The sequence below is a fragment of the Aricia agestis genome, chromosome 1 (genome assembly GCF_905147365.1).
Source record: "Aricia agestis chromosome 1, ilAriAges1.1, whole genome shotgun sequence".
Lineage (NCBI taxonomy): Eukaryota > Metazoa > Arthropoda > Insecta > Lepidoptera > Lycaenidae > Aricia > Aricia agestis.
Genome location: NC_056406.1, coordinates 18660845 through 18686977, shown reverse-complemented (window position 1 = coordinate 18686977; position 26133 = coordinate 18660845). Strand labels below are relative to the sequence as shown.

Below are 26133 nucleotides of genomic sequence, written 5' to 3'. Positions count from 1 at the left end.
GGAGCAAGATAACCCACAACGCCGTGGCCATATTGCGAGAAACACTTGCTGTGTACTATACTGATTATTGCCAGTAAGTTCATTTGGAAGTGTACATTTTCTTGCGAATTGCGATAAAAACTGTCCTATTATGGTTTCATAGGTACTTAGTTTTTTGACTTTACAGGTATTTCCATAGTATACTTACCAATCTGGGTTTAATAGTTTGAGCATGCAGAAGGAACAAAAGACATTTCACATTAACAATCAAATACTATACTTAATATATTTTATAAATTATATTAAAATGAGTATAAAATGGACACTTCCTGTAGCTTTTAAAGTAAAGTACCATAATTTAGTGGAGATGAACGAAGGTGTACGGAACACATAAAATAGTAACAATTACGACGAGTCATTTTATTGTTGGAATAAAAATAAAAAGTTTATGAATGCGTGTCTGTGAAAGGGCTCGCCTCCCACCCTACCTCTATTGTCTGGGCCGGGCAGCGGGCAGGTAGGCCGTAGGGCGCAGGGCACTGCGGGCCCGTGGTCACCGTAATCCTTGCCCGCGCCCTTCAATGGACAATAAACTTGCCATAGGACCAGAGTCCAGATTGATTTGGCATGTAAAGTATAGACTTTACATGCAACATCAGTCTGGTAATAGAGTCATCAGAGGCCCAAATATTAAATCAATTATACTTATAAAATTAAATTTAATATTATCGACTATTATATAGACTCGATAATATTAAATTGAGTTTTATATTTGTTTCAATTTCTGGGCCTCTGATGCATTCACTCACTCGGCAAAACCCAAACTAGGTAAGCATTGTTTGACGCCGGTTTTCTCATTTCTGAGGTTGTAACTTGTTGTCGAATGTCTCGGTCAAGTCGAGCAATTCTATTCTCGTCAAAGCTCTACCACCTGAAAATATTGTTATTAAAAATTACATTATCATCTTATAATTACACTCTTACAAACTGACTGCCGCACTCAGAGTGGAACATTAATTACTTAAATGTAATTAATTCAAATTTTGACATAAGCCCCATACATTATCTGTCAAACTCTTCATTAAATTGAAGGTTAATCGTAATTAAATGTCTCTGAGTACGGCGGTGAGTCCACACTTTTTTAAACAAAGACATCAAAAATGAGGCGGGAAAATGTCATCAGAGATCAAAATGAGGACAGCGGGATAACCCGCTTTGGGTACAAACAGACAGATGTTAATGACCCAAATACCGACGAGATTAATTACAACTCTTCAATAAAGAAGCTTTGTTCTAAAAAAAATACAAGTCATCGGATTTATAAGGCAACACTTATATGTAGTATACATAGAGCAAAAGAGCCTTAGCGAGATTGCCTAGTAAAATAACATTAAGTTTTTTGGCAATGATGCCTTATAAATTCAAATCTATTTAGGTAAAGCTCACGAAAACAAGGAAACTCCGCAACACAGATAATGAACAATTTATTCCTTTTTTGGCTGTTGAATAACGTTATCTTTCTTATTAAGTACCTAATTGTAATGTGCAAATCAAGTTACAATAGAGGTGCTTTAATACGTCTTTCAGTAATGTGGCTTTGTATGAATTCTATGTATGAAAAACAATTATTATAAATTACCCGACACGACAGATATGAAATTTGAAAATAAGTAATTAGAAGGATATTTTTGTTTATTATGAGCTGTTCGCCCATATCCTTTTTTGCTATCTTATATCTATCATAGGTTTTCGCACCAAGGATAATTATTTTAATACATAATTAGTGGAGTCACTGAAGGTTTTCACCTAGGATAATTATTTTAATACATAATTAGTGGAGTCACTGAAGGTTTTCACCTCCGATTTCGTTGAACCTCCATCGATTTTCATGAAAATTGGTGAGTAGGTGGGGGATACCCTAAGAAACAAAAGTGACATAGTGCCAACTTGCGCTTTTGCCCTGGGGGTGGATGCCAACCCTTCTCGGGGGTGAAATATTTTAAAATAAAATAAAAAAATCGCAAAAATCGATAAACATACAAATTTTAAGCAAAATTAGTTTTATAAAGTTTTTGGAATAAATCAATACTTTCTGAGTAATTAAAGATCAAAGATTGTGATTTTTCGAGATAAAACTACATGTTTTAAAACGGTTTTTCATAAATTACTCAAAAACTATACGTTTTTACGAAAAATGTGTTATAATCTAAATTAAAGTCAATAAAATAACAAATAAATGCCTACTTTTAATAACCTTCTAATTTTAATTTAAAGTGAAATATAGGTGATTATATGTATACTTTTTTTCGGCGAGTACTTTAATCTAAACATTCATACACAAATAACGGAAAATTTATGCATTTTATGACATATACTTCCTAAACACTTTTTAAAGTACTTAAAATTACCTTTCTATTCAGTACTATAAAAAGTTAATAGCATTAAAACTGAGCAAGTTATGATAAAAATAAGATGACACTTTCGAATTTTTTTGGAAAAAACGAAAAATAAAACGTTCACCATTTCTACAATATCTCAAATTTATGGTTATCCCTAAAGGTTTTTCTTTATTTTAGCATAAGTTATGACCTCAAAAAATTAACCTGCTTTAGAATGCTTACTTTTAAAAAAAAGATGATTTCATAAAATTTTAATTTTTCAAATTTTCGTAAATTTCATTTTCTTTTGGATATAACTTTTAAAATATTGGATATTCGTAAAAAAACATTAAGAACAACATTTGAGTTCGTTTCCTAAAAAAGCTTTTGGTTTCCTTTTTATTTTTGTGTGATGAAAAATAGCCAAGATAGAGACGTATAAAGCCTAACTTTTACTGCGATAACCACGTAACCAGCACTTATTAAACCTTTTTATTTTAAAAATTAAGGGCTTTAAAAAAAGGTTTCTTAGCATGATCTCAAAGCTCTTAAAATTACCTTTAAAATGTTTCTTAAATGAACCTGATACACAAAAAATTAAGGGAGCTTTTTGAAAAAAATTTGAAGCCGAAATTTGGTATTCTTAAATTAAATTGTTGGTATACGTGGGAGAGCCATGCTTTGGCACGAATGGGCCGGCTCGACCGGAGAAATACCACGTTCTCACAAAAAACCGGCGTGAAACAGCGCTTGCGCTGTGTTTCGCCGAGTGAGTGAGTTTACCGGAGGCCCAATCCCCTATTCCCTACCCTACCCTATTCCCTTCCCTTCCCATCCCTACCCTTCCCTATTCCCTCTTAAAAGGCCGGCAACGCACCTGCAGCTCTTCTGATGCTGCGAGTGTCCATGGGCGACGGAAGTTGCTTTCCATCAGGTGACCCGTTTGCTCGTTTGCCCCCTTATCTCATAAAAAAAAAATTGTAGGAAAACGTGTCAATAGGTACTAAACTAAATATACGTCATGTATGGGTACGTGTATGTGTCTTTTCATGACGGAAAAAGTGAAAGAAATGGTAAACATTTACTGGAAAAAGTGGTGGGGCTTTCGAGGATGACGTGGTCTATTGAATATTTTAGTATATTTTCTAAATTATAACAATTAAAATACCTCCACACTGGTTTTGGTGATAGGCAGGAATAATTTTACAGTGCTCAAGTGTGTGCGCAGTACACTAGAGCCTTCTCTTTTCTTTTACTCTCCAAATCCCTATTAGGTTAGTGAGATTCGATAGAAAGGGGATAACCTGCTATTAATTTCAGATCAGTGGGAAAACAATAGACAATCCAAAAATAAAAAATCGGCCAAGTGCAAGTTAGACTCGCGCACGAAGGGTTCCGTACCACAATAGAGCAAAAAATAGGCTGAAAATTGTGTTTTTTTGTATGGGAGCCCACCTTAATTATTCAATTAATTTAAATTTTATTATTAATTATTAAAGTTCAAACACAACTGAGTATGTCGTGAATATTTCAAGTGCCTATGTGTTGTCGTTATTGATATCGAGCAAAAGTTGCAAAAAAATAACGTTGGTTGTATGGGAGCCCCCTTAAATATTTAATTTAGTTTGTTTTTAGTATTTTTTGTTATAGCGGCAACAGATATACATAATCTGTGAAAATTTCAGAAGTCTAGCTATAGCGGTTCTTGAGTTACAGCCTGGAGACACACAGACAGATGGACAAACGGACAGACATCGATGTCTTAGTAATAGGGTCCCGTTCTTACCCTTTCGGTAACGGCTCAGCTGTGAGCTGTGATGAACTAGAATAAAAATTTGTTTATTTTTTAACCGACTTCAAAAAAGGAGGTTATCATTTCGACCCGTATGTATGTAATATTTCCAGAACTGCCCAGTTTTTGTATATGTTAGTCTATTTCAGTGTCTGAACAAATGTGAAAATGTTTGTGTTCGCATATCTCCGGAACTACAAGTCCGATTTAAGTAATTATTTTTTTATTGTACTGGGTATTATTCAACTTAGGGAACACTACAAGTTTCATCAAAATCATTTCAGTAGTTTTTGAGATAAGGCAATTTTAATTCTCAACTTCGTACAATTTTGAAGTCGGTTTTATCTTTATAAAATACTATTTAATTATAAGATAAATTAACGTTCCATCCAAACTTTTAATCAGGTTTAACTAGCTGATAAAAAAGTTAGAACTGTTATTAAGACAAGCCGTAGTTTTTAAGGATAAAAAATTTCGCAATAATTATAATTTTAATACATACTCGGTAAATAAGATTTTACTTCTCTCGTGTACAATAATTTAATAGGCTTAAGTTTTTTAACCAATAGTTTTACAGCATCAAGAAAGTAGTTTGTAAGTGTTGAAATTTCATCGTCAACCAAAAATTATATCATAAATATGAAACAAACCCTGTATATAATAATATTTAGAAACTCAGAAATACAAAAAATGATTTTTTGCATAGTTTTTCATTTAAGGGGTGGTTGTTAAAAGGGTTAAAAATTTATTAGAATCACAAATCAGGCATAAAAATATTGAAAAAACGTTTATTTTATCTAATTTAACACAATTACTAAAGCCAGAATGGTTACATGTGCATTTTTCCTTCTTTTTAAAAAAGGGGTGAATTTCACCCCTAAAATGCAAAAAGCGCAATACGAGCGTATGTCACCTTTCAAGTAGAGGGTAAAACATACTCAATTCCAAAATTTCATCCAAATCGATGGAGGTTCAACGAAATCGGAGGTTGTGCCTGATTTTTGCCTTCATTAACTGTACTAAATAATATGTCGCAGCCAACTGGTTTAAATAGCCATTTAATCAAACAGCTAGCCCTTTGACTGAACAACGTCATTCAATCACACGACTAGCTTTTTAATTAACCAGTCGACTGCGACACATACATTACTAATTGTAATTATTGTAAAGTCCATCACGCCATGTACTTTTATTAAGTAGAAGGATATTAGGAGTTAGGAATAAGGTTTCAGGAAATAAGTGTTTAACGTAAATGTATTTTGTTGTTTTCAGAAGGAGGGCGTGGGCCAGGCGCACGCGTTCCGCAGCAAGAGCTTCAAGAAGCCGCGGCCGTGCCAGTGGTGCCACCAGCCCGTGCACAACCAGGGCAGCTGCTGTAGAGGTGAGCACAACCGGCAAACCTTACCAGCTATCCTTAAAAACTGAATGCTTTCTGCTTGAACGCAAAATCTCAGGGTGATTATTATGTATCTTACGACATCAACGCAGCAGGCGTTTGACAGCAGATATTTTTGGCTGTCGAATTGCTGTCATAGTGTACGTAAACACTCTGCGGCAATGGCGGCCTTACCCATTGAGAGGTCCCGGCCCCCGGGTGGCAGGTCTTTGCGAGGCCCCAGTCAGCAGGTCTTTGCGAGGCTCAAAGAAAATTTAAATAAAATGCCACTTTATGACCTTTTCCTTGATGCGAGGCCCCTGCAAGAGCGAGGCCCCGGACGATTGCCCTGTTCGCCACCTCCTAAGGCCGCCACTGCCCTGCGGTTTTACGTTCAAGCAGTGGTAATTCCGTTTTTTTAAGAATTCGTGTAGTATAGTGTTCGATTGAAAATTGCGTAGGTTTCTATTGCCCATGATCGAATCCACATACATATAGACCGCGTCGCGATTATAGTAGCAATCATAATATTATAGCTATCCGGCATCGTAATTCGTATCCCCAATATACACAGATAAATAAACAGCTTAAACTTACTCAGATTCAAACCGGCGTGAAACAGCGCTTGCGCTGTGTTTCGCCGAGTGAGTGAGTTTACCGGAGGCCCAATCCCCTATTCCCTACCCTACCCTATTCCCTTCCCTTCCCTTCCCTTCCCATCCCTACCCTTCCCTATTCCCTCTTAAAAGGCCGGCAACGCACCTGCAGCTCTTCTGATGCTGCGAGTGTCCATGGGCGACGAAAGTTGCTTTCCATCAGGTGACCCGTTTGCTCGTTTGCCCCCTTATCTCATTAAAAAAAAATCCTTCAAGTTTTGTCTACGGGCGAGATATCTGCAAAACAGTTAGCATGGGCGTATCTCCATGTCCTAACTCCTAAACAGCATATTGTCGTCTAGTCGCGGCTGCCAGACTAAAATGATTACCTTCCGGAGCCTGTTTATTGCGATAAGCTGGCATTCAAATGTCACCGAGTAAACTGCTACATGAATATTGTGAGCGAATATAAAATGTGAATGTCAGGCGTCAGCCGTGTCACGGGGCTGCATAAATTCCGCTTGTTTCTAAACAGACACCCATTTCTATTATTTGATATGCGAATTGTTGTGTAATGTCTTAGATACTCTATTGTTTGGTGGCGCTTGCTAAATAATTTAGAGTTTAGACTGAGCTAGGGTTGCCATATACCAAATTCCCTTCGCCGGTCAGACACGACAAAATTCCCGGACATTTGGCCGAAATGTGGTCATTTCCCCGGACAGCTCTTAAACAGTATTTACGATAACGTCTTGCTAATTTTTGCTTTTCCAACAAAAATTATTTGTAAAAATCTGACTAACTCAAGTCCGTGCAAAAAAACCGTGTGTATGCTTAGCGAGTCTTTCGTTTATTGCTGCATGACTTAGTTAAAAGTTAAATTTCTCTCATCAAAAGTATTTGGATTTCACCCGGACGCTTTTCAAAAAACCGGCCGGACGCATACGGTACGGGCGCCCTTCACTAGGACAAAACCGGGGAAATCCGGACGGATGGCAACCCTAGACTGAGCGCAAGTAAATGGTTATGATCTTTAAGTTCTAATCTAACATTACTTGTAAGATTTAGCTTATACTCTCAACGACTGATAGAAAGGTAATTAACATCGTCACCAGTCACATTAATTAATTTAAGAATAACTTGGATTTAAATTCATAGGAGCAGGGCTAAACTTATTTTTATATTTTTAAATAATATGATTCTATACTTAAATCTATTTTTTAAGCTCGAATTCTATTTCAGTGGTTAATTTTATTTTTTGTTTCAGTTTGCAAATATGTTTGTCACACCGTGTGCGAAAGTAAGGTATGTATAAAGTTTATAAATTGATAATATTCCGTTAAAATCTTATAAGTAATAAGTATTATTTTTTTAAATTTTTATTACTTATCCCAGAAATCGGAATAAACCGTGCTTTTTAATATTATGCATACAAACATAATAATATTATATTATATTTATCGACTATGAAGAGAAGACATGAATAATAAAATAAAATACGATACTATATTACTATTTTCAGTGACTTACAGCGCCATCTAGTGTAACATAATGATAAATACGCTACGGTAGCTCATAGTACGACGCGACGCGGGAGCACGCTATTCAATAGTACAAAAATACTGAACCAGATGGCGCTAATAATGACAATTTCCGTTGAATTTTTATATTTAGAATTGAGAAAATGTTAACGATGAGAAAATAACAATCAGAGGGCGTACACAAATTACTTGAGGTACTTTTTTACATTTTCTGACCCTCCTTCGACCCCTGGTGAGATTTTATTCAACCCCCTCCCCCACCCCCCAATCTCACGTAAGATTTTTCAAAATGTGGGTTTCTTACGTAAACGCGTTGGATTCTTTGGCAGTCAGTAGTAGCAGTCAGTAGTAGGATAGAGTAACGTCAAAGTATGAATGAAATTGTTTTCTTTCAAACGGATTAGTGAATGATCTTAATCGTATAACGATTACGCTTAAGATTAAATTTTAAACATACTAATGTACAATCTGGATGAAATGGACCAAAATACATAGTAAGTACATAATATATTTTTTGTAGTAAGTAATGAGAAAAAAATTACTTACGTTTTTTTTTTTTTACGTGGGAGAGCCATGCTTCGGCACGAATGGGCCGGCTCGACCGGAGAAATACCACGTTCTCACAGAAAACCGGCGTGAAACAGCGCTTGCGCTGTGTTTCGCCGAGTGAGTGAGTTTACCGGAGGAGGCCCAATCCCCTACCCTATTCCCTTCCCTACCATCTCCTATTCCCTTCCCTTCCCTTCCCATCCCTACCCTCCCCTATTACCCTATTCCCTCTTAAAAGGCCGGCAACGCACCTGCAGCTCTTCTGATGCTGCGAGTGTCCATGGGCGACAGAAGTTGCTTTCCATCAGGTGACCTGTTTGCGCGTGTGCCCCCTTATTTCATGAAAAGAAAAAACATGAGATTTGCCGAGACCCTCCCTCTATCCAACGCGCAACGTTAGATTAGATGAGATTTGACTCGACCCCCTCCCCCTCTTAAACACCTCACGTAATTTGTGGACGCCCTTCTTAAAGAATATTAAAATAATGATAGAAGTAATATATACTTATTACTCGTAATGTAATAGTGGGTGGTCAATGGAAGATGTGACAATCGAAATTACCGGTTGTCTCAAACTCATATTGTGGCGACGCGTCACAACTCACATCGCTATTTCTCGCTGATTCTTTTGACTAGCAGGCAAGCACCGTACAAGAGATTAATTACACTTCACAACATACGCGCACCAAATATGTGCGTGCAATAGCTGTAAAGTGGTACAACATCAGTAGTATATTGTCGTAAAATATAGATGTCCGCGGCCGATAAGCGTAATGTCCAGTAGAGCTGTAGAGCTAGGCCGGAGTCGCCGATGGTAATCGCCCACGCCGGTCACGCCGCCATTGTGCGCAAGCGCAAGAAATTACGCTCCAGGATTTACCGCAGTTGGTGCTATTTTGCAATTTGTTACTCGCTGCTGTCAAATGTTCTAGGTTATTGTACGTTATGCGCATTCTAGACAATAAAGCAGCGAATATCGGGTTACGGAATGAGACAATGAAGTTTATGAATCGAGTTTAAATTCTAAAATAATAGTTAAGTTGTTTGATTTATGTCCGATGCAACTAAAGTTTGGCCACTAACAACTAGCGAGCGCCATCGGCGTGTAGATGAAAAACTATGGCCGTAAATAAGAAGTTATTGACGTTCGCGTGGGCGTCCAAACAATGTGAGCAATTTAAATTCTTCCAAACTTATCAGAAGTTTCCCGTGGGCTCGATCTGCATTGCAAATGAATAAGTTAGCCTTCCGCGCCGCCACCGGTAATGCATGCTCTACGGGCCGAATTGAATGTAGCCAGTTTTACATTTCTATGAAAGTGTTGAATATTTTAGAAATCACTTCCTGGTGGTGTTTTTGAATTTTTATTCTAAAATATTAGCAGACTCCGTGTTGTCTTTGTTTGATAATTTTTAAGTTCGATAAAATTGAAATTGGATGCGTTATAAACATGTTTAAAGAAGGAAATGTATTGGAAATTTACTGTTATCATTAAAAATAAGATGAAACTACTTGTAGATATAGCATGAAGTTCAGTAGGCGTACGTACAGATCGTCATAGCTTTGAAAATAATAATATTAAGTAATAATATTAAGGGCGTCTATCAAAACATCTAAGATGCTAGTTAGAAAAGAAAATAATGAGAATTTCACAGCATCGTACGGGCGAGTGGCTCGCTATTATACAGCACAAGGACTCCATTGTGTGTCGCTGAGTCAGCGCCTCCACTGACATCATCGCTCCTTGAGTGCCGACGAGATATAAGCTTCGACAGCTTCACACGTTTACACCATTCATTATTCTTTAAGTGATGCATATTTATTATTAAGATAACATACCCCCTTACTAATAAAAATAGTGTAGTGGATACGTCATACGCTATACAATATTTTGTCTTGGCCAACAAGCACCTCTTCCAACCTGACAAACAACAACAAAAGTCAAAACACTGTACATGCACTTTTTAAGTACATAAATGTTTATTAGTAAGCTGTTTTTATGATTTCAAATACTTATTAATTATCATAGGAATTCTATGAATTACTTTAGACCATTTTCGTAACTTTACATTCTACAACTTTACTGTACTTCTAACAGATTGAAAAACATGGTTTAGAGATTTAAAACAAGATTAATTTTGTGATATCCACATTCAATTATAATTTTTCAATGAATCTTCAATTCAATTTTATTGGCAGCTACCAATAATGGCCTGATAAATTACTCAATATTTCTTATATTCAAATACCAATATTGAATAGTACATTGTCGTGTTTGATTTATATTATTAGTAGTCGGCTGTAAATAGGAGATTAATGTAAAATATTAAGTAGTTTGTTATGGCTTCTGCTTCTTCCGTTGGAACCTAGATCATAGAATTGAGTGCGGTAGAGCGTGCTACGTAGGCGGACGAGAAATGCTTGCGAACTATGAATTAGGTAGGTAGTGTTTAACTAATTAGTAAAAATCTGTGGTAGTTTGTAATTATTGTAATTTACTTTTTTATTAATCAAAATATACAATAGAGGAAACTAGATTTTATGGAGTTTGTAATAATCTAAATTTGTAATAACCTAATTACAAATTAACAATAAAATTATTAATTTGTAATTAGGGATCTAAAAATAAATAACATTGATAATAATGATCGGATTGATATTCATTAATGATTAATAAAAAATATAATTGCAGTTGCCATGTCAATTTAAATTGGATGAAAGCTCATGGTTTTTGTATCTGTAGCACAAAAAGCTCGGCGTGTGTATGATAGAGCTAATTAACATAGAGCAACACGCGAGCTTTCTGACGCCTCGTGCTACAGATATTTACATCAGGCGCCTGGTAATGAACTTCCTGGGCTTTTAGTTGAGTTGTATTCGTTAATTCCGATAACACAGTACTACAAATAAATTCTGGATTTTGACATACGGATCCTTCAATAAAACAGCGCTCGCTAATGTCGATACTTTGGGTTCAAATTTACTTTTAGATTCCTAACTTCTCTGCCTATATTCTCGAGTTTAACTCGCCTAAAGGCTCAATATTTGCATGTGGAAGTGATCTCGTCGTGTTTAGGAGGTTCAGTTGCGGGGTTAGCCGGAGCCGGGCAGTCAGGTGCAACGTTCGGGCGGTCAGTCTCGCGGCCGTCTCGCGGGTGCGCGCGCGCCGGACGCACGCCGATATTCGCACGCAAAAATCCTTTTATAGTCTAAGCGGCTGCTCCAAAAATAAATCTGTTCTGTGCGCGGCGTTCGCGAATGTGACTTTGTAATCTAAATCCGCGAATGTGACTTCGAACTTTCAAATCGCGAGTTTACAGTCCTCGTCTGGTACGTTGTAAAATGCCCTTGTCAAGTACAAAAGATAATGATATCAAAACGTAATACACAGTAAAAGTTAGTCTTCTTACTAGGGAGTAAGAATGCAAAATAATATGTGACTGACTCGAACTTTGTAATCTTGAATCGTGGGGAGTGTACAGTTGGTGACTATTTTGTACTTTCCGCTATGATTTCTGATAAGATTTGATAACATTCTTTTCTAGCTGCTTACGTCCTTGGTACTTTACACATGATTTGATGTTTTTAAATGAAGCAATGTAAATAATCGCTTTATTTAAAAGCCTTTTGGCTAAGCCAGATGGCGAATCAAAAACTTTACATTTAATGTGTAAATCAGGGGTTTCCAAACTTATTTTTTCTATTGCCTACTTTTGCTCCCTTTGTTTCAATTTAAAATGAATCCAGATGAAACAAATCACCCCCAAGTCTCTACACAACGCCTCCATTTTTTTTGGGTCCCACACCGCCCCATTTTAGACCTTTAGCGCCCACAAGGGGGCGTTATCGCCCAATATCGCCCTTTGGGAAAGGCTGGTGTAAATTGTATGAAAGTTGTGGCATCCACGTGATATGAACTATCATCTCGACAAAGTTGAGATTTTGGATGAATTACAAGATACAAGTTAGTTACTAAACTGAGTTTAGCAAACTTTCTGACAAGTTTATGTAATTTGCCTATAGACTATAGCACGACAAAGTATAAACCGCACATTTTGTTTTCGTTGAAATGCAATTCCATCTTGAGCGCCAGCATGCCGTCGTAAACAGAATAGGGGTTATAAACCGCGTTTCATCTAAATATCATATTTTTATGTTTCAGCCCGTATCACTCAGAACGTGTTAACATAAATAATATTATGACTCGAGTCTTTCAAAGCGTCTTGCGAGATTTTTATATGCAGAGTATACTCTCTTTATGCAAAATATAACTTATATTTTATGCAAAGTAATGTTTTTTTGTTCTAATAAAGTCGAGTAAACAATTTCATGACTTTATTTTACGGCGTAATGTAAAATGTAATCAACCATAAAATGTAGAGCAAAGAAATAGAGCTATTTTGTATGTAGAGTTCCTTGTAATAGCTGTATGCAAATGTATGCTAAGTGCTAATGGCATTCAAGGTGATGACGGTAAATTGTCGCAGTAATGCCCCGATCACACGTAGCCAGTAAACGGACAAGTGCTAAGTAGAACGAGCCACTGTCTGCTACTTTCTTATGAAGAACCCCGGCCGACCTCTATGCAAATTGTTCGTAGGATTACGCACCTTCTAACTACTGGTTGTAGTATAACAAATATGCAGTACGTCATCCATCACACTAATATTATAAAGGCGAAAGTTTGTGAGTTTGTATGTTTGTTACTTCTTCACGTCTAAACGGCTGCAGCGATTTTAATAAAATTTGGTATGGAGTTAGTTGATACCATTGATTAACACCTGTGCTACCTTTTACTGCGAGAAAAAATCAAAAATTATTTTTCCTAATAAACCGCGGGTACAGCTAGACTCTAAAGTACTTAATATTTCATACTTATTTCGAATCGCACAGACGGATAATATGCGTGATCTTAAATAACTTTAAAGAGCAAAAATTCCATTACGTGATACGTCGCAAGCTTAAATCTTGTCTCTGTGTTCTACCAATTTGATTTTAACAACACAGCTGAGTTACACTACTGTGAGTATTTGTATTGTACTCGTCTTGCCCATTGACTCGATACGTGTGATCGAGGCTTAACAGTCGATGTCAATGATTGCGATAACGGTGTAGTGTTTTTGGTGTGATAACAACCTTCTTTAGTCACGTAAGCCACTCGATACACTAAATAGTCGATATGTTACAAGGTATAAGACAAAAGAAAGCAAACTATTGAGTGCGAGATCAAATTTGAAGCAGTTACCCTAAGCGCTATTTAATGGACTCCTTAGATGTGCCGCCGGTAGTAAAACTTTGATGCCGTATTGTGAAGTGTTTGAGGACTTAATAGTTTAGTTATCGAGGATTTTTAAGTGCCATCATGAATCTCAATAACAAGTTGAGAAGCAGAAGTACATCTACGTCCTCGAGGAGTTCGGATCTTAAGGTAAAATTGTGTAATGTTATTTGTTTAATGTCACCAACAAAATTATCAAAATATTTATGAAAATATGTATTTTAGTGTGTTTTAATTATTTCAAATACAGCTACTTTTGTTTTTGTGAACGACTATAATATAACTCACAGATAGATTATGCTAACTCTTAGATGTCCTGTACAAGATTTAGAGCCTGTTTCACCACTTCCTGATAAGGCTATCCACCACTTAACTTCACAGATAGAGTATGGAGAATCTGTCAAATAAGCCTATCCGGCACCTTAGCAGGAAGTGGTGAAACAGGCCCTTAGTGGTTTTGTATAAACATCTTACAAGTTACAGTTAAAAAGACAACATCTTTGTTAAAATAACAAGTAAACAAGATGGAAGCTTGTGTACTGTTGGCAACAAAAATACTATCCGATTTCATTTAGCGTGTCTAATTAAATAATTATAAGCGTACAATAAAAATTCGACGTTAAGAGTTAAAACGTGTTCCTCGTATCTGTTGCCTGGCAGGGAATTAGGCTATAATTTTGCATGAGGCTACACCACAATATAAATAAAATACAGTAGAGTCTTCAGACTGGCCAGCGGTAGTGCAGGATCAATGAAATACCTTGGAGGAGACTTTCGCTCAGCAGTGGAAGAGTAATAAGTTATAGGTAAAGGCTACATTTAAAAAATATGCTATCTTCCTGCAGACCGGCTGGGTCAGTGTTCTCACACGTTAGCGTGATTTCAGATAATTTGAGGTAGCGAAACAATGTAGTACGTCGTACGCGTATGGTAACGTACACTCGCGTTGAGCGAATTTTATTTTATAGAGACACGGAGTACGGACATACGGCTGAATGACTCTACCGTATAAAATGTTCTGTGGCAAAAAGTACAGGTTGGCGAACCTTATAGTTCGTTCAAAGTTGTTCTTTCAGAGTGAACCTTATCGAGTCGACATAAGGGTCTTATCAGAGAGACAACATCATGGAACAAAGTGTACACGCACTCGTTAATTTTTAACAACGCCGCAATTAACAGGTCCTTTAAATCTAATCTCGCATCCGCGGTCGTAAAGGTAAATATTTGTTTGGCGGTAATAAAATATCTGCACAATTTTATTACCGAAATGTCTTCCATATTTTACCGCATTAAAATGTCTCCTTTTACATTTTAATTTTGTAGGTATCTTTCGTCAAAGTGCTCAGCTAAAATCCAGAAAATATCTAAATGTGCTAATCAAGCCGATATTCTTGTGTTTTAATAATTATTCTTATTAGTTAACTAACTAAAACTAAACTAAAATAACTATTTTAATGAGGCATCTGAAGTATTTGTGTTTTTCTTAATAGGTCCTTTCAAATTACCTACTAAATACCAAAGTCTAAACAATTTTACAGCCATTTCGGCAGTAGGTAAAGTTGTTTTGTAACTTGAAACGAAAAGGAACTTGAAAGTGAACAACTTACTTCCCTAGTAAGCTCTATAGTCTATGCTAAATGTCAAATTTTTTGCGTTTTTAGTTTTTTACTAAATAACGTACTTCACGTCACATATTTCGACCAGGAAAAGTAATCCAGGGGGTCCGGAATTTTCCTTTTTCCCACTTTTCTAGGCTAATAAGTAATAGCAGGCTCTATTTATCGTTGAAAGGAGATTTTGTAAGTTTCAATTAAGATTACAAGACGAGATGTGGACATAATTATTATGTATGAAAGTATTATAATGTAGCCAGTTCTAGGTTCTAGCCACAAGCCCTGCGTGTTGCGACTTGCGAGCCATAGATCGCCGCGATAGCCCGGCGCGGCGGTGGGCACTGGGCGCGTACTATACTGTGCCCGGTGCCTCACTCACTGCTATAAGGAATTACTTATAGGGCTGTCGATCCAACGAAAACGTTCGCTCGACCTTGGCTTTGATTATGTAATCTACAGATAAGATAAGCCCCGTCCGCTCGTATCGATATTCGATACGCATGTCGGGAAAATGTTTACGATTTTCGTGTAGCGCAGCTGTTTAGCGGCTTCCGAGGTTCGAGCGAGCGTCGAGTCCTCAGGCCAACCCTACCCCGACCGCGCATGTGCGCTTAGTTCAATACACTAATGCAGGCGCAGGCATTCTACCCGGCGAACAAATAAAATGGCGAGAACACGACTCGGCTTTGAAATACGCGGGTCATATGACACTGACACGCCGGCGCAGATTTCTCTCGTTGGTTCCCATCGCGGCGTCGCGCGTCGCCCGCCTCGGCCGCGGCGGGAGCGAATGTCGACCACGAAATACCGCGACTCCTCACCCGACAGGCTTCAAAACCCGATAACGCGCCGCAGATATTGGGTTTCATTGGCGCAAATATTTTTAACCACAAATTCTTAAACGCGTGCTTAGTCGTCGGTTACGTAAGGAACGATCAGGCTCGTAGACGCGCGTCGGAGGAGCTTTCGATTACCCGACTAATTAAATGTGCTAATGTAATACATAATTACTCTGTGCAGTAAAATATTAGCTTCGTACTTCACTCGGACGTTTAATTAGGAAATAATAAAATCAACATGTTTCTTGTGAGCGGTCGTGACTCCGCCCCGAGTAAATCCACCCGAGGAATGTGTGCACCGGCCCAGCCCGAAGGGTTAGCGGGAAGTATTATAGAATTTACCGCTAATATTAATAATCGGTTTCACTTGCGATTTGAATAATTACCGGCTACGGTCTAGCCGAGTTTGAATTCATAACCATAAATTAGCAGCGAACATGGACAATAATAGCACGAAATTGATACCGTGATCGTGGGCGGGGCGCGGGGCGGGCGGCGAAATTGTGAATGTAGCGGAGTTTTCGAGCTTTTCCTTCGCTCGAAACCTGCGTGGACGATAAGTCGATCGGCAAACACTAGGTATAAACAAACACTACTCCGGCGGTCGCTGTCGATATTGGGCGACTTTATTGGACTTCCCGGAGAAAACATCGAGATTTTTATTATCTTGTTTGTCGGCGAAATAAACTTATAAACAAAAATTGGCGAAATTTTCAGCGGGGGAGTAATATTTGGGCGGCATTTTCTCGGGTGAAATAGCAGCTCCAATTATATCGAAAGTGGGTCGCCGGAGCAGCGCCGAACATAAACATAATTTCTTGTTGTCGTGGCTCGGTGGAATAAAATGCGAAATAGGATTTAAAACAACGTTTATAAGAGCTTTAGGTTTGAATAGGAAAGGTAGATTTTTATGAATTGCATATTTTCATTCCCGCGGGCTCCATCGAGGAAAACGTGTTTACTGTTTTGTTTGAACAATTTAAACTTTCCCAGAAGTACCGTGTTTGTTTTCGTTTAGTTCATTTAATTAAAGTAGAATTTGTTTGTCATTCTCGTCTCTATTAGCAAGATTTTAGCGACCACACAAAGCGAAAAGCCCACGCAAAAATACCTATGCATTAACAAATAGTTTTCACTTATCGCTTTGGTTTTTTTCAATCTTTTTATCTTTGCTTACCTTAGGTAGGTAAGCAAAGATAAGAATGTCTAGACTTTAGAGTCTAGACTCTAGAAGAACAGTGTTTACTGTTTATTCTCAATCTTTAAAATAACAATTTACTTGCAAGTAACAAAATAACTTAATAAAAGCCTCAATCATAACAGCATTTACCTGTTAGTTGTTACCCTATATTTTGGTAACCAGACATCTTAATAACTTTCCGGGAAGTCACCCACGGCGTCGCTCAAACCGGTGGACTTGTAAATTGCCAAATTTAATAAAATCGGTGATCGCTCTACCGAAATTTATGAGATTATGACTTTACTGTACTTTTTAAAATACCATCATTAAACAGGTACTTATTTATTTTAAAATAAATTACTTGTGCGTGCGTGCGTGCGTGTGTTTATAAACGATTTGAGGGAGTGAATCAAAATCCAGAATGATTTTGTAATGAAACTCTCATGATATAAATTGATTTAGCTTTACGATAGCGTTACGTTTAACCTCTTTAGTAATTTATTGATTGACATCATTTTAATCACCAACTTACTTAGCAAAAACAAGCAGTTCCCAATCTTCGACAAACCAAGGACAAGCAGTTCCCAATCTTCGACAAACCAAGGACAAGCAGTTCCCAATCTTTGACAAGCCAAGGACAAGCAGTTCCCAATCTTCGACAAACCAAGGACAAGCAGTTCCCAATCTTCGACAAGCCAAGGACTAAGCTAACTTTGCGGTATCACAAAATACATATTTTGTAATACCGCAAAGTTTTTGCAAGTTGTTTATACAATACAGTATGTGTGTAAATTACGTGACATAATATTATTATAAATTATATTATGACGTTCACAGAGTCCCCACCGGATGTGGTACATGTTCATTGTCCACGTCGGTGCCCGCGCCGCCCGCGTTGCCAAACTGGTGACCCATTACTCAGATTGTATCTTTATTAACTTTGTCTAAATTGTCGGGACACAAGACTAATCTACGCTATCTCGTCTCAAATTGGTATATGAGACGAGATAGTGTCGACGAGACGAGACTGTGTCGGTTAATATCATGGCCGATGGCCATTTGCATTCTGATGACGAGACTACGTCCGAGCGATAGAGCTGAATTAATTCTATTGTCTCCACAGCCAGTCCGATGCCAAAACTATTACAAGAATTCCATCTTGAGAAACCTAGAGTCTGGGTGGGCGTTTCTGCTCCATTTCGCGAACTCATTAAGAAAGTATCAATATGCTACGCTCAAAGACCGAAAACGCTCAGTGAGCGAAAAAATGGCTCACAACGCGTTGTGGTAATAGTGAAACGGCCACGACGCGAAATTCGCGTCGTGGCCCTAGTGAAAACGGCCACGACGCGTTCTGGTAATCACAGAAATACCACAAAGCGAAATTCGTGTCGTTGCTGACGTGCTATTCGACCACAACGCGTTGTGGTAATCGAGAAAAGCAATGACGCGTTCTGAGCATTTAAAAACAGCCACGACGCGAATTCGTGTTGTGGCCCTAATGAAAACGGCCACGACGCGTTCTGAAACCAGGTTAGTTAATCAGGAGTAATTTTATAGCGCCCAAGTGTGTGCGCAATACACAAGAGCACTCTGGTTTCAATGAAACTAGGCCAGTTACGCAGGAGTAATTTTATAGTGGCCAAGTGTGTGCGCAATACACAAGAGCACGTTACGCAGGAGTAACTTTAAAGTGCCCAAGTATGTGCACAATACACAAGAGCACGTTACGCAGGAGTAATTTTAAAGTTTCCCAAGTGTGTGCGCAATACACAAGAGCACTCTGGTTTCAATGAAACCAGGCCAGTTGAGCAGAAGTCATTTCATAGTGCCCAAGTGTGTGTGCAATACAAAAGAGCACTCTGGTTCCAATGAAACCAGTACAGTTACGCAGGAGTAATTTTATAGTGCCCAAGTGTGTGCGCAATACACAAGAGCACTCTGGTTGTTACGCAGGAGTTATGTTATAGTGCCCAAGTGTGTGCGCAATATACAAGAGCGCTCTGGTTTCGACGAAACCAGGCCAGTTACGCAGGAGTAATTTTATAGTGCCCAAGTGTGTGCGCAATACACAAGAGCACTCTGGTTCCAATGAAACCAGTCCAGTTATGCAGGAGTAATTTTATAGTGCCCAAGTGTGTGCGCAATACACAAGAGCACTCTGGTTTTAATGAAACCAGGCCAGTTAAGCAGAAGTAATTTTATAGTGCTCAAGTGTGTGCGCAATACACAAGAGCACTATTCTTTACTCTCATAACCCAATGGAGCGCTGGCGAGAGATCAGGTGCAGGACCGACTTTTACACGCGCACACACGTAGGCACTATAAAATTACTTCTGCGTAACTGGGCCTGGTTTCATTGAAATCAGAGTGCTCTCGTGTATTGCGCACACACTTGGGCGCTATAAAAATTACCCCTGCATAACTGGCCTAGTTTCATTGAAACCAGAGTGCTCTTGTGTATTGCGCACACACTTGGGCGCTATAAAATTACTCCTGATTAACTAACCTGGTTTCAGAACGCGTCGTGGCCGTTTTCATTAGGGCCACAACACGAATTCGCGTCGTGGCTGTTTTTAAATGCTCAGAACGCGTCATGGGCTTACTCGATTACCACAACGCGTTGTGGTCGAATAGCACGTCAGCAACGACACGAATTTCGCTTTGTGGTATTTCTGTGATTATTACCACAACGCGTTGTGAGCCATTTTTTCGCTCACTGAGCGTTTTCGGTCTTTGAGCGTAACATATATAATTAATTGAGTCACAGCAATTACACGACAGCGCTAATAGCTCGTTAGGACCTATCACACTGGCGATTTGGGGCCGAAGGGATTTCGCTTACTACGACTAAATCATAGGAGACTTGATGGAATTCTCGATGATAACAATGGTATTTTCATTAAATTGCAAAACAACGCGAGTCAAACGTATTCTCAATTATTCTGATTTGTCAAAACTCCAAAAAACGTCGTTTGACCTATACTACCAAGCTACCTTAATAATATTATTTTGATTTTACTTTTCTGTTTGATCGGATCTCGGAACTGCATTAATTTTGAATTATAAAGCAGAAATAGGATTCAGATGTGCATATAATAGGCGTTTGTAATCGACTCCCTCGTAACGCTAATCACCAGCGGGGCCAAAATGGTCACATTTAGCAATTCCTCTCAATCAATTCAGCAAATGAATTGTCAAAACTGTCAAACTGACAAATGTCAAATCAGTACAAAAATACAGAAATTAATTGCAAGCAGAGCTGCATTTTGCGATTTTAGAAAAATGAATCATATTATGATTCATATCAAAATTCTTAAAAGCGACCATTTTAGCCCCGCAGTATGAAATAGCCCTAGGTCGTCAGTGTGACACGGCACCTAATTGCAATGCTCTCGGTGAGCGTGCAGCTTCGCGCCCGATTGCCCATTTGCCTTCATTTGCCCACAGCCTAGATTGACACCGCGTCAGTTTCACCATAGGTACGTATAACGTAAGTGCTGTGCAGGAAATTCTCGAAAGTGCTAAGCCACGAGCTAATGATATACATGACAATACAAATCGCTGTAATCAGGGTAGCTGCTAGTCTAATGTAATAGACTTACGTAAGTGTACAACTTGGAACCTAATATTTTGATATAATTACATTGAGCTAATATTCATGATATTTTAGCGACTGACCTCATAATGCTTTATTGGTAAGAATATCTTAAATTATTACATACTTATTACCTATTTGATGTGATATTGGCGGACTTATGTATGATGTGTTTAATACTTATTAATTATTATTGATTATGGTTATGACTTATGAGTTATGGCATATGTATGATTTTTCCTTCAGCCCCCTTAGACTAAGTATCTTTTGTTAAAAACGATGACGAAATTCGTTATCAAAATGTATGGGATTTAACATACGACACCGCCAAATGACATTTCGCTTGCGAAGACTAATGTCACATCCCATACATTTTGATAACGAATTTCGTCATCGTTTTCAACGAAAGGGATTTTAGCTACGGCCTACTGATGACTATTTTAGATGAGATGTCAATAGAAATTGTAAATACACTAGAGCTGCAAAAGAAATACTTAGGAATACTTTATTTAGTATGTATTCATAAAGCACGGATTGCGGAAACGGCACCGGCTACATAATATGAGCCTCATTTCCTGCAACATACATTTTATTTTCTATTAGAATTGCAATAAAATCTACATCATGTGTATGTGCACATGCACATTTTGCACTAATAAGCGTTACGTCACTTGTCTGAAAAAAAAAAACTGTCACAGCCCACAGTTCTTCTAGTTCAGATAAAAGAAAATTACTAATTTTAGTCAAAATCGTATGAGGCTCTATAGTAAGCTACTGGGCACTGGGTAGTAATTCTGTACATAGAGAAAAACATTGAGAAAACTCCTGCAGCAGTGACTCAGAAGAGCTTTGTGTGAAGTTCTTAACACAAATAAGTTGTGTGAAAACTTTACTTAACCCCGTTATCTCTGCGGCTGGAGTAACAAATATTTACTCGACGGCAGGTAGACATCTTGCTGATTTTTTGCGATGTTTGTTGGTGAATTCGCCACCGCCAACATTTATTTTACTTTAACTATCTGTTTACTTGACTTTATAATGTATCCATGTTATTAAAAAAATGACTTAAATATAAAAGCTTATGCGTGACTGCAAAATTAGTATTTATGTATTTATAGCGAAAGTCCCTGAATCCAAAATTGACCTTAACTTCGTACTTTCATTGAAACCTTAGATCTAAAAGTATTTTCCGAGTATCGATTCCTAATAATTCAGCACGTCCTAAAATATTATGTTATTTATGTTTGATTTCAAGAAAATTTAGGTTTGCGGAGAGAAGGCGAAGAAACGAACACCAGACATATTTTGTAAGATAACTCCATAAGATACAGACGGCCACAATTTATTTATATCGTTCGGCATACTTTAGGGCGGGCAGTATTCCTTGCGCATTGAGATAAATTATATTTTGTTGTTTCAAAGCAAGAATTTGGCTACATTTTGTTATTTTTGTCATGTTTCTCTGGTCATGATTAATAGTTATAAATATGGTGATTGAGAAAAATTGTTTAGTGCCAAATTAGAAATCAAATCGTCTCGCCCTTAACGAACATCCAACTACTTACGTAAAACTTGATTATTTTCGACACAATTTAGTGTGAACATAAAATTTTATTCGATTCGAAGGTAATCGATTAATCTCGTGGAATCGGTGTAGGGTCACGGCGAATCAAACGACCGTCTTGTTAGCTTTTATGAGGTCGATTGACCCGGACCTGACGTTTTTTGTCGGCAGGAGTCTGCTAAACGAATCTGAATTCTGAACTATATTTAGCGAAGTCAGCTGTTCGGTATCTACGAATCTCATCTGCCAATCGACTTTTTGTTCGGTGTTCGATTGTGATTTTGACGCGATACATCGATCGGAGAATTTGATAACCCCTTGTTAGTTAACTATTGTTATAATTTACAAGTCAAAATGTTTGCTCCGTTTCCTGTTTTTTTTTTCTCGTATAGCAACTTATTTGTTATATTTGAGTTACAAACTTTAAGTATATCTTTGCTGTTCCAACTGACAACTTTTATAAACTTAATTTTACTTCTTGCATCATAACACGCAAAGCAAATTATTATTACACAACAAATAATAATTTACAATCGTAATCTAAATATAATTGACATCATAATAACATGCGACTAGCGAGACAAAATGTGACTTGGACTCTTGGACACAATGAACATAAAAGAATATGTTGTGCTATGTGCACATTGGTTGTATGTTATTATAAAATAATTATGTGTGCTCACACGGGTGGTAAATTGAGCCTACATACCTATAAAAAGGCTTGTAAAGGCTTGTAAAGCCTTTTTACAAGAATATGTAATATTCTAGTTTCATACAAAAAAATATTAGAACACAATTTCCTTAAGTCTGAAATGTAAATTTTACTTTATAAACCGTTCCTAATGCGATTATGCCGCTTAAATTTAATAAGCGTAACTTAATTTACCTATGCCAAAATATTTCGTCCTGGGAGCTGTTAATATTTCGCTTTTCCATTAACCATTAATACCTGTCATTTACCTCGGAGACGTGTCAGCTCGAAGTAAGACGTCGGCGCGGGACTCAAAGAGCGGACTTATATTGCCCAGGTTCCGAAATAAAACCCAGTGTACTGACCAGTTTTCAATATCATGTATCAGCTGTCATATTATTGTACTGGTGTGCCACTGCCCACTGGTGAGACAAGTGTGATATATTATAAATTTTTATATAATGTAGTTAAATAGAAAACTCTTAATTAATTTAAACAAAGTTTTATAAAAGAAAGGAGTCTAAAGTTTTATAAAAGAAAGGAGAAACAAATAGGGTCAATTCAGAATGCAACGCGAGGCGTAGAGCTATTTCTAAAGTACTGAATTGACAGATCTCAATATCGTGAGACGTCTTGCAAATCTGTTAAATCCATTTCTGTCTTCCTGTTGACACGGGATTCTTCTAGACAATAAAATAACATTCGAACAAGATTTCGAAAGAAATCCACAATATAATATGGCGTTGATTCTAGTCGTCATGACCACTGCGTTTTATTTCGGAACTTACCCAAGAGCTTTCATAAAACCCTGTACCTACCGGGCGAGTACTTCACGCCGTTGGGTCGTTTTAAAATAAAATATGTTGATGTTGTTCAATTTGACACGTTACAGCTTCATTAAACTGCCAGGAGTGCCAGCGAATTGCGTGGTATTTCCGTTTACAGAATAATATTTTGGGAAGTTTTTGTAATCCTGTATCTCAAAATTACTGCTGTTCGACCACTGCAAAATTTGGACTTGGGTGTTTATTGCATTCGTATGATTGTTTTGTTTTGACATCGGAATATTCTGTTATAAATAAGGTATAGTTTTCTCAGAAAAGCTTTGACGGGGCTCTTCGACTATAAGCCAAGCTTTGACGGGGCTCTTCGACTATAAGCCAAACTTCTAATTTATCAGTCTTTTATAATATTTCCTCGTATTACCTTGCAGTGGAAAGCAAAATTTTAGATTCGAGGTTCGAAAAGAACTTTATATAATATTTACAGAAATCGAAAAATTAGAATTTCGTGTCTACCTTATTGGCCCCAAGCTGACGGTTAATATGGCCTACCAGGACGATGCACAAGGCGGAACATTAAAATTATGGCCCGCGCGACGTTCCAGCTTTTGATCGACGGCAAGTAAATTAGGTTAGGTATTCGTATGTACCGAATGAGGTACAATCAGAATTAGTTCCACCCCTTAATTAACTGGGACCATAAACTCTACAACTTTATAAGCGTTACACGCAAACATTATTATTTGCATATACATTAATGCGCAACTAGGCATGATTCGATAAGCCTGTATTGGCATTTAAGTAACACAAATTATGGGTAACTAACTTGTAATTTTATTGTAGTGTTTAGCGATTTTCCACGTAGACGTGTATCAACAGTATTGCCCCAATTTACAAAAGATACAGTAGACCAATTTCAGACAATTTAATCCTATTCCGATTTATTGGTGAGAGACACGATTTCACATGACTTCCAACATGACATTGTGTCTGTGTTATGCTTTTACCTGTTTGATTTCAACGATACGGTTTAGATGCTCTATTTATCTCTTTCAGTTACTCTATTGCTTAACACTATTTCCGAATTTTCCCCTTACATAATCCCCCATTTGCGTAACAGAGTGTAATCGATAAAAATAAACGTGATGTATTCGCAATTTCCTGATCGACCCAATAAACATGTGTGAGTGGTGGTCTGCAGTTCATCAGGAGGAACGAGGCCAGGCGCGGTACTCCACTAGTTTATTTCCAGCCGTGTATAGTTAATAGTGGTCCATTTCACCTGATCCGTCCTAAGGAGCTGTCTGATTATGTTCTATGTCCGTGCTCACCTATCCATAACAAAAATATTGAAGATGAAAGGAAATCGCTAAGCAGGTTTAAAATATTGCAACACAAGCAGTTAGTACTGCAGGGTATGTAAATAAATGAAGCTGGGTAAATAAATTCGGTTTTTATAATAACTTTACAAAAAAGCCCAGAGCTAGAAACTTGAAATAACGCTAGTGTATAAGTATACAAGCCCTAAAGTATTATGACATAGTTTTGTTACATAATTATGTATCAAAACTATGTCATAATACTTTAGGGTTTGTACTTTGTACGTGTCCCTTATATTCAGTTTACTATGAAAGTAGCATTGTAGTTTTAATTTTTTAATGAACGATTAAAACTGTACATAATAATATTATGTATCCTAAATCGGGCTTTGGCCCACCACACAATCCCACCACTGTATTTCCTGTGTCGCCAGGATCGACAGCGGTATCCAACCACGAAAACCCTTTGATATGATCTCAGGGAGCCCGAGGGATATGCAAAAGCTATCTTGGGCTCCGCAACGAATTTAATCAGAAGAAGATAGGAGAAGTAGGAAGTATACAGTTTTTCCTCACCATAAAAAAGCGGGAGACAGTACAAAGTTGCAATGACCGAAAGTCAAAGAACTAAAGAGAAAGCACCACGGGATACATTATAGATAATATTATGTATATTGTATATATCTAGTAGGTATATTATGTGCTAATAATATACAGCTGTGATAAACGACGTTGACAGACCCGATTAGGTTTAGCTGATAGAACACGATTCCTCGAACCGGTGCGGTAGCCTTACGAGTAGCTTGCGATGTAATTCGACGCCAACAGATTTCTTCGAAGCCAATTTCGGGAGCGACATAGTTGCTTAACTATAATCCCATGACTCATTTGTTTTATAATTAAGCAACAATCCGTTTCTATGAAGCTGGAGCAGTTCTCGTGAAATGTCCAAATTATTAGTTAAAATAATGGGGCCTAATGCGTGGACTCGCGCACGATTGAATTCGTGCCGTCATAGAGAAAAATCTTAGGACTTAGAGCATTAAACCAAAAAATATA

At 37.7% G+C, this 26133-nt stretch overlaps 1 protein-coding gene across 5 annotated transcripts in view; it reads left to right on the top strand.

The window, feature by feature from the left end:
• LOC121733529 (tensin-2-like) overlaps positions 1 to 26133 on the top strand; it is a 119118-nt gene that overhangs the window by 28215 nt on the left and 64770 nt on the right. For 3 of the 5 annotated variants that reach the window (XM_042123819.1, XM_042123801.1, XM_042123810.1), the window contains exons 2-3: positions 5422 to 5530; positions 7388 to 7425. In XM_042123819.1, coding sequence (XP_041979753.1) covers positions 5422 to 5530; positions 7388 to 7425 — 147 coding nt within the window. Of the gene's footprint in view, positions 1 to 5421; positions 5531 to 7387; positions 7426 to 11355; positions 11541 to 13355; positions 13639 to 26133 lie in introns of those variants that run through there. The other 2 variants (XM_042123834.1, XM_042123829.1) reach the window with 2 other exon arrangements.